The sequence below is a fragment of the Grammomys surdaster genome, unplaced genomic scaffold, assembly GCF_004785775.1.
Source record: "Grammomys surdaster isolate TR1022 unplaced genomic scaffold, NIH_TR_1.0 149, whole genome shotgun sequence".
NCBI classification, from domain to species: domain Eukaryota; kingdom Metazoa; phylum Chordata; class Mammalia; order Rodentia; family Muridae; genus Grammomys; species Grammomys surdaster.
In genome coordinates this window covers 10,164,070-10,174,512 of record NW_021604607.1, presented here as the reverse complement: position 1 = coordinate 10,174,512, position 10,443 = coordinate 10,164,070, and the positions used below count along the sequence as shown (strand labels likewise).

General features: G+C 44.7%; 1 protein-coding gene across 7 annotated transcripts in view; it reads left to right on the top strand.

The window, feature by feature from the left end:
- Mta3 (metastasis associated 1 family member 3) overlaps positions 1–10,443 on the top strand; it is a 114,276-nt gene that overhangs the window by 80,859 nt on the left and 22,974 nt on the right. For 5 of the 7 annotated variants that reach the window (XM_028765183.1, XM_028765180.1, XM_028765177.1 and 2 more), the window contains exons 12-14: positions 1,542–1,666; positions 4,414–4,562; positions 5,269–5,491. In XM_028765183.1, the coding sequence (XP_028621016.1) occupies positions 1,542–1,666; positions 4,414–4,562; positions 5,269–5,491 (497 nt within the window). The remainder of the gene's footprint in view (positions 1–1,541; positions 1,667–4,413; positions 4,563–5,268; positions 5,492–10,443) is intronic. The other 2 variants (XM_028765178.1, XM_028765182.1) reach the window with 2 other exon arrangements.

The following is a 10,443-nucleotide window of genomic DNA, read 5'->3' as shown; positions in this document are numbered from 1 at the left end:
GGGGGCGGGGTAGGGAGTTGCAGTATGGGTACCCATGACTTGAAGAGTGGCCCTTCTTAGGCTCATAGATTTAGCCCTGCATTTAAATGCAGCCATTCCATGGAAGATTTCTTTTCAATTGGAAATGTCACACCTCCTTGGGAACTTGAGTTTCTCTGAACTACTTCCTTTGAGATGTGGTCTCTCTCTATATAGCCCTGGCTGTCCTAGAACTCACTCTGTAGACCAGGCTGGCCTCGAACTCAGAGAGATCCCACTGCTGCTGTCTCAGGATTGCAGGGATTAAAGGCTTGCCATGCTGCCCCACCTCCTTTCTTTTTGTTCTAAAAAACAAACAAACAATAAAACCTGGTTCATTTGTTTGTTAATGAATGAGGCAGGGGCTCAGAGTGTAACTGAGAAGAAAGGTTCCCTAGAAGGAAGCTCTTCTGGGCGGATCTTTGTTTACTATTTAGTGAGTCTGTTGCTGAATGCTGTGTACTGTGCATGCAGCCATACAGTGGCTGTAGGCATAGCTCTAAGCAGGGCTCAGCCTACTGCCCTTGTTTACACAGCAGGTGCCACGATATGTCCATGATGTGCCATGATATGAGCTCCGTGGTTCAGAGTTACAGCTGTACTGACAAGTGTGCACTCAGTCTTACCAGTGGCTCTGGTAAATTTGGATTTACCCTCTTGACCCTTCTATTTTCCTCCTAAAAGTGTTTTCTTAAACAGAAGGGGAAAAAAAATCCAAAACCCGAACTCTAAAGCTCTCTCATCCAGATGCTAATTGGTTGAAGTTTGTAAAACTTCAAACATAATGTGAATTTTTATCTTGAGCTTGGGACAGGTGCTCCTTGGTTGTGAGTGTGGAAGGTGAGTTTGCAAAGCTCAGCTGTGTCTTTGCCTAGCCTCAGCCCCTCTGACTGCAGAGGCCACGGCGCCATCCCAGTCAGGAGTGGTACCAGGCTCTCCCAACCACACAGCACTGCCTTTACCTTAATATTCAACCAAAAACTGTTTCCTCAGGAAAATTTGTGATGAGGATAAAGTCTACTGACTCCTACCTTTCAAAAGCACAGTGTGCTCTGAGGAAACGGCTCTGGCGTGGGCGCGGGAGATGCTGCGTTTGCCTTGGAGGCCTGGCACAAGACTCTGGCTGTTTTATGCTTTGTTCTGCAAAATGAGTGCCTTAGTTTTATTTTGCTTATTTTTTCTTATCATTTCACCAAATATACTCTCTTATGTAAGTTCCTGGAATCAATCAAGTGTGCTAGTGTAGTTCAGGGTCTCTCTCTCTCTTTCTCTCTCTCTCTGGTTATTGTTTGGTATATGTGTTTTCTGATCTGCTGTTATTTTTTTAGGTTAATGTATAACGTCCAGGGTTCATCCCAGCATCGTTGTACATGCCTGCCATGATTTCCCAGTCTGTGTCTTCCTTACTAAATGTATTAAGTATCTGTTCGTGTTTCAGGGAAGGTAAACTAGTAAGGGTGTGCCTGCTTTTGGCCTCGTCCTACAAATTATTTTTATTATTTCACTTTACATTTCATTGAAAGCAGCAAACCAAATCCCAACCAAATCTCCAGCAGCAATGGCAAGGCTGGCCCTGTGAATGGAGCTGTGGGAACCCCGTTCCAGCCCCAGAATGCCCTCCTAGGGCGAGCCTGTGAGAGCTGCTATGGTAAGTCTGCTCAGGCGGTACCTGGCTAAGTGTGGGAACTGTCCTGTGCTGTGGGGTGGGCTAATGAGAAGCTTCTAGAAAGCACACCTGCTGCTCAAAGGCAGGGCAGTGTCTCCTCAGTGAGCAGGTGCCCACTCCCCCAAGCCCACGCTGGGAGCAAGGGAGCACTGACTGAGCACTCTTGCTAAGGTGAGTGTGCATTTGCTCTGGTTTTCTTCTGAGGATCTGTGTTTGCTGGCAGGTTTGTTTTATTTTTGTTTTATTTTTTTAAACTGTGTGCAGTTACATTAACTCTGTACTGTGATACATACCAAATCCCCTCTTGGAGTTCCTCAATGTCCTCTGACAAATTAAATGTATCTGATACTTCTGGAGGAGAGGCAGGTGTGGGAACAGCGAGTGCTTACAGGCCTCAAGCTTCCAGGGTAGCAGGTGTGGAAATGCCAGGTTATGGTATTTGTTTTAGGCCTCGGGCCTTGCTATGTGCATCTCTCCTTGCAGGGTTCTTCTGTGTGCCCTTGTTGTTGTATGGGGTTGGTGAGATGGTCTGACCTGCAGCTGACACAATATATATTTATTTTAAATCTCAAACAACAGCAGAAGCTTTCCTCTCTGTCATTATTGCTGTGGGTAGGGGTTTTGAGGCAGCATGAACACATGCTGGCCTCCAACTCACCACCCCCTTGCCTCAGCATCCTCTGGTGAGATTAGATCACAGGCATATGCCACCACAGCACAGCCATGTTTGTTCTGTGTGAGCACCTTTCTATGTGGGCATACATGTTTGCAGGTGGATGTATGTATGTGTGTGCGTGTGTACATGTGTCCTTGGTGCCCTTATTTGTATTTAAACAAAGTCAAGTTGGGGACTAGAGAGATAGCTTAGTGATAGAGTCTAAGGAAAGAGCCCCGGACCCAAGATCAAGTTCTCACACAAAGGAGATTTATTTGCCCCAGAGGGACAGAAGACAGGGAATAAAAGACAAACACAGGAGATAGAGGATGAGGGGAAAGGAAACGGGGGTGGGGGGGGGGGGGAGGCTGTATTTGTCCAGTGGGGAAAAGGAACAGCCTCTGGACAGAGAGGAATCAGATAGGCATATAGGCAAATGGAAGTCTATAAAGAAAGGTACAAGGGGAAACTGCGTGTTAGAACAAGGTATTTAATTTTGATTGGACATGTTAATTAGGTGAGCCAAAGGGGGCTTTTGATTGCATAGACTTTGCTAGCTGGACCTTAGTAGTCAGCCTCAGAAGGAGGAAGTGGCCAAATAAGGGAATAGGCCTTGTGGCTAGCTTTAGAGATGTAGTCTAAAGGTTCTCAGTAAGGCAGAGGAAATGGGGGAGAAGTGTAATGTTGGCCAGAGCCATGCCCACCACGCTCCGTGCCCACCACGCTCCGTGCCCGCCACGCTCCGTGCCTGCCACGCTCTGTGCCCGCCACACTCTAGCTGGTGCCCTGGTCTTGCAAAGGATCTGAGTTTGGTTGCCAGGACTCACATCAGGTGCACACAACCAACTATAACTTTAGCTCCAGGGGATTCCAGCACCTTTGGCCTTTTAGGGTACCTGTACTCATTTACACATACATGTAATGAAAATGTTGGCACAAATCTGTCTGAAAAAAGCCAACTTTATTGTTTGTTTTAAGTTGAAAGAGAAAAGGGGTTAGGCCTCACTTTGAAAGGAATTTTCCAAGCCGGCGGCATATGATGTGGAAATGATTCTGAATTTGCTAAAAGCAACTAAATGTAATAGTCCGTGGTTTTCTGGCTCTTTTGGTGTGGGTAGGGGACTGGACCTCGGGACTTTCTGTGCCCAGCCCAGGTTCTAGCTCCGAGCTGTACTCCAGTTCTGCTTTTGCCCTTTGCATGCTGGTTGTGAGGTATTCATTAGTGGACATCCTCCTGTGCCAGCTGACAGCTCTGTGTGGATGGTGGTAACTTACAGGCAGGGGCTGACTGTTGATAGGATTACTGTAACAGTCCCTGCCTGCATTTTTAACTGTTTCACCTCATCGGTTCCCACTCCTCTCTGGCTTTGGGAAGCTTTGGGACCCGGGTAAGCTGCAGAAGCTGACACAGGCTGTGTCCAGCCAAGCAGTAAATCAGCTGGGGTTAGGCCTTTCTAAGCATGACTCATGTGCAGGTCATATGCTCACGTGTTAGGGATTTATAGTCTTCAAGACTTTCTGTGTTTAGGAAGAAATTCTAACGTGAAATTTTTGTTTCCTGAGTAAAGGAACAGCAGACAGGTTTCTGGTTTTATTTGGCTCCTGACTTCCCAGTGAGTCCTCTCTTCAGGACCTTAGCAATTCTTATAAGAGCTTCTGAACCATTCTGTCCAGATTTTAAACACTGCTAAGGAGCTTAAGAGTAATAATAATATTCTTCAAAAGACTTATTTCTAGACATATACATAATGAAACCATTTTTAATTAACAAAATAAAATCTCAGCAGCCTGAGGCATAAATCAAGATGTGGCTCCTCTTAAAAGACGTGACAAGCATTTGACATGTGGTAGAAACAAGCAACTTAGTATCTTTGGAGTACTGAAAACTGCAAGTGCACACTGTGCGTTCATGCTTGCCTCCAGCCTTGGGAAACTAGCTGTAAACTAGCTTGTGGACTCTACTGTAAGCACCTACTGTGAGCAGCACTGTAAGCTAGCTGTGGCTTAGGGCGTCTCTGAGGCTCCATTAAACTGAGATGATGGATTTCATGGCATCCCTTCCCTCTGTCTGTAGCCACACAGTCTCACCAGTGGTACTCCTGGGGCCCGCCTAATATGCAGTGTAGACTCTGCGCGACCTGCTGGCTGTATTGGAAAAAGTACGGAGGTCTGAAAATGCCTACCCAGTCAGACGAAGAGAAGTCTCCCAGCCCTGCTGCAGAGGTATGTGAATGATATCTCTGCAGGTTGAAAACTTGCCTGCCTGTGGGCTTCTTCCTTGGAAATGCAACACAGGACAGCTCACAAATGAACAAAGCTGGGCTTTAGTGTTACACATAGCGCTGTATATTCATGGTGGGTGTGAACACGGAAGCTGGGAGATGTGGGATTTCTCAGGTATTCAAAATATTGGTCTTTTGAGATTATTCAGGAAAAAAAAAAGAATAATGTGTGTGGGAGGTATTTGCCTGAGAGGAGAGCTTACAAATAGTCTTGTTTTTAAAAACAAGTTGTAACCTTTAGATACTGTTGAGAACATCTTATTACATAAAATAGCAAACACAAATTAAACCTTTTCCTTCCTTGGTTATTGTGGAGGGACAAGAGCCCAGTCTTGAGTGAACGGTAGAAGGATGAGCTTGGTAAACCCGCATAGGTGGAGGACGTCTACCAGAGGGAGGCAAGTCCCTCTCAGAGCTGACGGTATCTCCGGATTCCTCACAGATAATAAACAGTCCACAGGGCCGCTCTGGCTTCTCCTTGGTGGCGCCTGTGATCTGGGACTGAGGTCCACCCCTGCCCTGCACGCTTCCTGCATTCTTACTGCGTTTCCCTCGAGGGGCAGGTTCCTGAGTTACAGATGCTTCCAAGTGGCCATATGCTTTGGCGAGTTCTCTTCTGAAAATTCCATTGTTTTCCGCAATTGCAGGACCCACGCGTGAGAAGCCACCTATCCCGGCAGGCCTTGCAGGGCATGCCGGTCCGGAACACTGGGAGCCCCAAGTCTGCAGTGAAGACCCGCCAAGCATTCTTCCTTCATACTACGTATTTCACAAAAATTGCTCGTCAGGTCTGCAAAAACACCCTGCGGCTGCGGCAGGCAGCGAGACGGCCGTTTGTTGCTATTAATTATGCTGCCATTAGGGCAGAATGTAAGACGCTTTTCAATTCTTAACCTTACACGTTCTGCTCCTTGCCATCCTCTCTTTCCCTCGCTCTCTCTTTTTGTTTGTTTGTTTGCAATAAACATAAGTTCTTGTGTACAGCCTTTGTTTTTTTTTAAACATTGTTCTTGTCTGCTGCCATTTATATCATGCCACCCTGAGAAACAACATTGAAATCCCTGTAAAATTTCAGAGTAGCACTAATCAGAAGGTGGAAGAGGTGATCTTACCCAGCAGGCTTTTGTGACACAGTTGCCCAGAGGGACCTTAAGTGAAGCACACCTACCTATTTGGTAGTGTGGCAATATAAACCCAAAGGATGATAAAAGCCCCCAAAAAGCCCCCAAGGAGACAGAACAACCCAGTCTTAAGGATTCATTAGGTTTTAATAAAATTTACTAATTTATACTAGTGAGGAGTTATGTCTTGACAAAGCTTTCGTCTTCCCAGGAGCCTTTGGTATTCATCATACAGACTTCAGGAGACACAGTGCTTCCTAACCAAGCCTGTATTTGTGAGGGTAATGAGTTTTAAGTCCCTGTAAGAACCCTCCTTAAGAACACCCCCTGAGCATTCACGTGTGGTTTTCACCAGTCGGCGCCTGTTGAGGTTGAGCGCTCGCTCTGTCCCTGTGATTTCCATTTCATGGTCATGCATTACCAGTCAGCGTCTCTGTGGCTCACGCTCTTGTTTCTGACACATCTAGTCTCGCTTATGTTTCCTTTTTGTTGCTGATGTTAGAACTAAGGTTATCTGCTCCAGGGACCTGGGGCTCTTATTACCATATGTCTGAAAACTTGCACATAATTTGTGTTAGTTGTACATGGCTGGTAGCACCATACAATTTCTCCTTAAAAGGTTTTTAAAAAAGAGGGCAAATTAGAAAATCTTAAAAGATATTTGGGTGCTTTCTCTTTCTTTTCTTCTTTGTTTTCCTTTCTTTCTTTTTTGTTTTGGTTGGTTGGTTTTTTTGTCTTCCTTCTTTCCTTCCTTCCTTCCTTCCTTCCTTCCTTCCTTCCTTCCTTCCTTCCTTCCTTCCTTCCTTTCTTTCTTTCTTTCTTTCTTTCTTTCTTTCTTTCTTTCTTTTTCGAGACAGGGTTTCTCTGTGTATCCCTGGCTGTCCTGGAACTCACTCTGTAGACCAGGCTGTCCCCGAACTCAGAAATCCGCCTGTCTCTGCCTCCCAAGTGCTGGGATTAAAGGTGTGCGCCACCACTGCCCAGCTCAGGTGCTTTTTCTATGAAATAAAAACTGTTTATGAAGCACAGTACCTGTAACCCTGGGGAGATAGGGGCAGGAGAATTAGTTGAAAATCATCCTCAGCTACACAGAGAATTCAAGACCAGCTTTGGTGACATGAGACCTTGTTTCAAAACAACAAAAATATAAAAGTGTATTATGAGATGTCCACTTTGATTCAAAGAGGACATCCATAAAAGAAATGATGACTGAAAGAGAATTTCTTATTTATAAAAATAATTTTCAGCAGAAAATTGAAAGTTGAAAGATTTTTAAGCTTAACGGCCAAAAGCCTATAAGAAGAGTGAAAATTGGCGACTGTTCAGTCTCCCGAGTGGAGGGAGTCAGCTGTGTCACGTCACTATAGTTGAGAATTCAGGCTTATCTTTGGTTCTGTCCTGGCATTTCTGAGGTTAGGGACTTGCTATTTTTTTTCACCCATTTTAAGGACCTAGAAAATAAACATATCCACCCAAACTGTTTAGATGATTTAAAACACATTATTATATACTTTCTTAGGAATAATTGAAACATTTCAGACAGAAAATTAATGATTGGCCAGGGCCCAGTATAATCTTTGTTTCTAGTGAATGCTAAGAGAAGCCGTGAGCAGAGGGACCGGCCTCTAGGCGGGCTGCTTTGCCTTTGGCTCTCAGCAGATTTCCGGTGTGTTTGCACGCCATCTTTCCTCTGAGTAGTCTCAGTGAAATGAGTTTGTGTCACTTCATTCCAGTCTGGTCTCTTGAAAGTTCATGTCACTAAAAAAAGATTTAGGGTTAAACTGTCTATATTCTATTTGTTCAAGTGCATGGGCAGTAATAAGGGAAGAACAATCGTTTGTTTCAATGAACTTAAAAAAAATCCCTTATTTTCTTCTTTATCTTCATTGAAGTACACAGAGAATCAGACATTTAGAACAATTTTTACCGTACAACTTACAAGGTCAGTGTTGCTCACTGGGACTTCTGAAGTCCTTTCCTAGCATCGAGCTGATTCTTACCTTATCCTTTCTCCTCTGTCTGTACATTCTTATAACCTCTCCAGTAGACACTTTTATCTCAGCTCTGGAGTAACCTAAGGTCCACAGGCAACTGAGTATCTGATTCATTGGAAATGCTGTATGTGTGTGGTGTGTGTGGTGTGTGTATGGTGTGTGTGTGGTGTATGTGTGATGTGTTTGTGATGTGAAGTGTATCTGTGTGTGGTGTGTATGTGTAGGGTGTGTGTGGAGTGTGTGTGTGGTGTGTGTGGTATGTGTGTGTGGTGTGTGTGTGTGTGTGTGTGTGTGTGGTGTGTTCCTCCATAAGCTTCCCTTGATTTCTTAAAGGCAGTGTTGACTGCCCCATCTCTATAAAATGCAGGGTTTACTGATATAGTGTGATGTACTTTCAGACAAGGTGGAAGCTTGTAATTCTAAAGAACTGAAGAAGAGGGCTGGAGAGATGGCTCAGCAGTTAAGAGCACTGACAACTCTTCCAGAGGTCCTGAGTTCAAATCCCAGCAACCACATGGTGGCTCACAACCATCTGTAATGGGATCTGATGCCCTCTTCTGGTGTGTCTGAAGAGAGCAATGGTGTACTCATATACATAAAATAAAAAAATAAATCTTTAAGAACTGAAGAATAGAATTGTAGTGAATACATCTGGAATAATCAGTAGTGTTAGGAAAGGAGCGTAGTTCCCTCAGCACAGCACAGAGCCAGTGTTGGAGAGATTACAGGGAATTCGGGGCGGGAGAGGGAAGCCACCAAGCTTGCAGTCCCAGGAAAGCATGACCAGCACCTAAGAACTTGCCTCAGTAGGTAGTCCCTGGTTGGAGAGAGCATTTCAGGTTTGTTATGGAAGTAGCAATCCCATAACCGTTTACGTTCACTGAGGACCATGTACTAAGGCTTGCAATGTTGTAAATGGGGGGTTTGCAAGAATTAATAACTGCAGGAAAGGGAGGTGGGGGGCTAGGAGAAAAACGGGGAGAGTTTTTTCCGTTGTTCATTTTTTACAGGAATGCTTTTCCTATTAAAGAAAGAAATTATAAACCTCCCAGGAGGTGCCTGTAATCTCAACACTGAGGAGGCATAGGCAGAAGGATTGCCACTCCTTTGAGGCCAGCCTGGGCTACATAGTGAGTTTAATACCAGACCCTATCTCAGAACAAAAACACAAGTATATAGAATATATATGTGATAGGTATGTAACAGAACTTTTTAAACTTGAGCACAGATATTTGATATTCAGAATTCTCACACTGAAGCTAATTTAAGGGGCACATCAGCCACACCTCAGAGACAGCTAATCTCCCTGGTCGAGCAGGTGGGGACTTGCCTGCCACCTTGCTAGCTTGCAGACAAGTAGCAAGGAATCCATAGACCAGCAGTAATCCCATCAGGAAGGTACTTGTGTCCCCTCAAGAGATTTTGCTGTTTGAAGATGTGAATTCAACTTTGCAAGTAGCCAAGACCCCCTGCAGAGGTTTGGGGTTGGTTTTTGTTTTGTTTTGTTTAGATTTCCAAACAAAAGTCATTGTTAGCAACTGCACACACTTTCCTGAAGTTTTCAACTCTAAAGCAGCAGGAGGGAACCATATAGGGTTGCTTCTCTTGCCAGATTTTTAATAGTGTTTGTCTTTAAGAGGAAATTGTTCTTCAGTGGTTACTTAAATTTTTTAAATTTATTTTATTTTACATATATGAGTATTTTGCCTGCATGTATGTATGTGTACCATATGTATGTGTGACACATGGAAGTAAAAAAAGGGGGGTCAGATCCCATTGGGCCTAGAGTCACAGGTGGTTGTGAGCAGCAGTACGGGCGCTGGGAACCTACCCTGGGTCTGCATGGCTCACAGGTGCTTGTAACTGCTTGCTTCAAACTTGTAATGGCTCTGCCCCTTCCATGTTTTTCTTTTAAGTTATGCAAGTGGTTTCAAATCACATAACCTTTTTCCTTCCTGATGAATGTTCTTCAGGGGTAACTGTCATACATTTTGAATTGTAATAGCCATTACCCATTGTCTCCTAGAAACCCAGTCTATATTCTCAACTACGGTCTTGAGTGAATGAATGCCCAACTCTGAAGAGTTTTGGCAGAGCTGTTCCCCGACTTCGACAGCTGTATGCAGCTAGCTGATGGCTGAGACATAGCTGCTAGCTTCCATTTTGTTACTAGTGACACAGAAATCATTGCAAAGATCTGAAAGGCATTTACATTTCTGGTCAATTATTTTTGCTCCTTTCTGTTTTCTATTAGCAGTCTTCCTGAACTCTGGACACCTTACTGTAGCAAGGTTACTTCCGGATCTGCCTTGCCAACACATTCCTGCTGCTTTGTCTATGCTGTATTCTCTTACCATCTCTCTCTGTCCCTCTCCCTCTCCCTCCTTCCCTCTGTCCCTCCCTCTCCCTCTTCATCCCTCCCTTCCCTCCCTCTCCCTTTTCCTCCCTCCCTCTCCCTCCCTCTCCTTCCCCATTCTCATCTCCCCCCTCCCCTCCCCTTCCTCCATCCCTCCCCCCCCTCTGGGTTGGTTGGGGGTAGAACATAGAACAGTTTCTATGTAGACCAGGCTGACCTCAAATTCGCAAAGATCTGCCTGCCTCTGCCTCCAAAGGGCTGAGATTAAAGGCATGTACCACTACGCTGGGCTAAACATTTCTTTTTTCCTTTTTTCTTTTTTCTTTTTTCCTTTTTTTTCTTTTTTTTTTT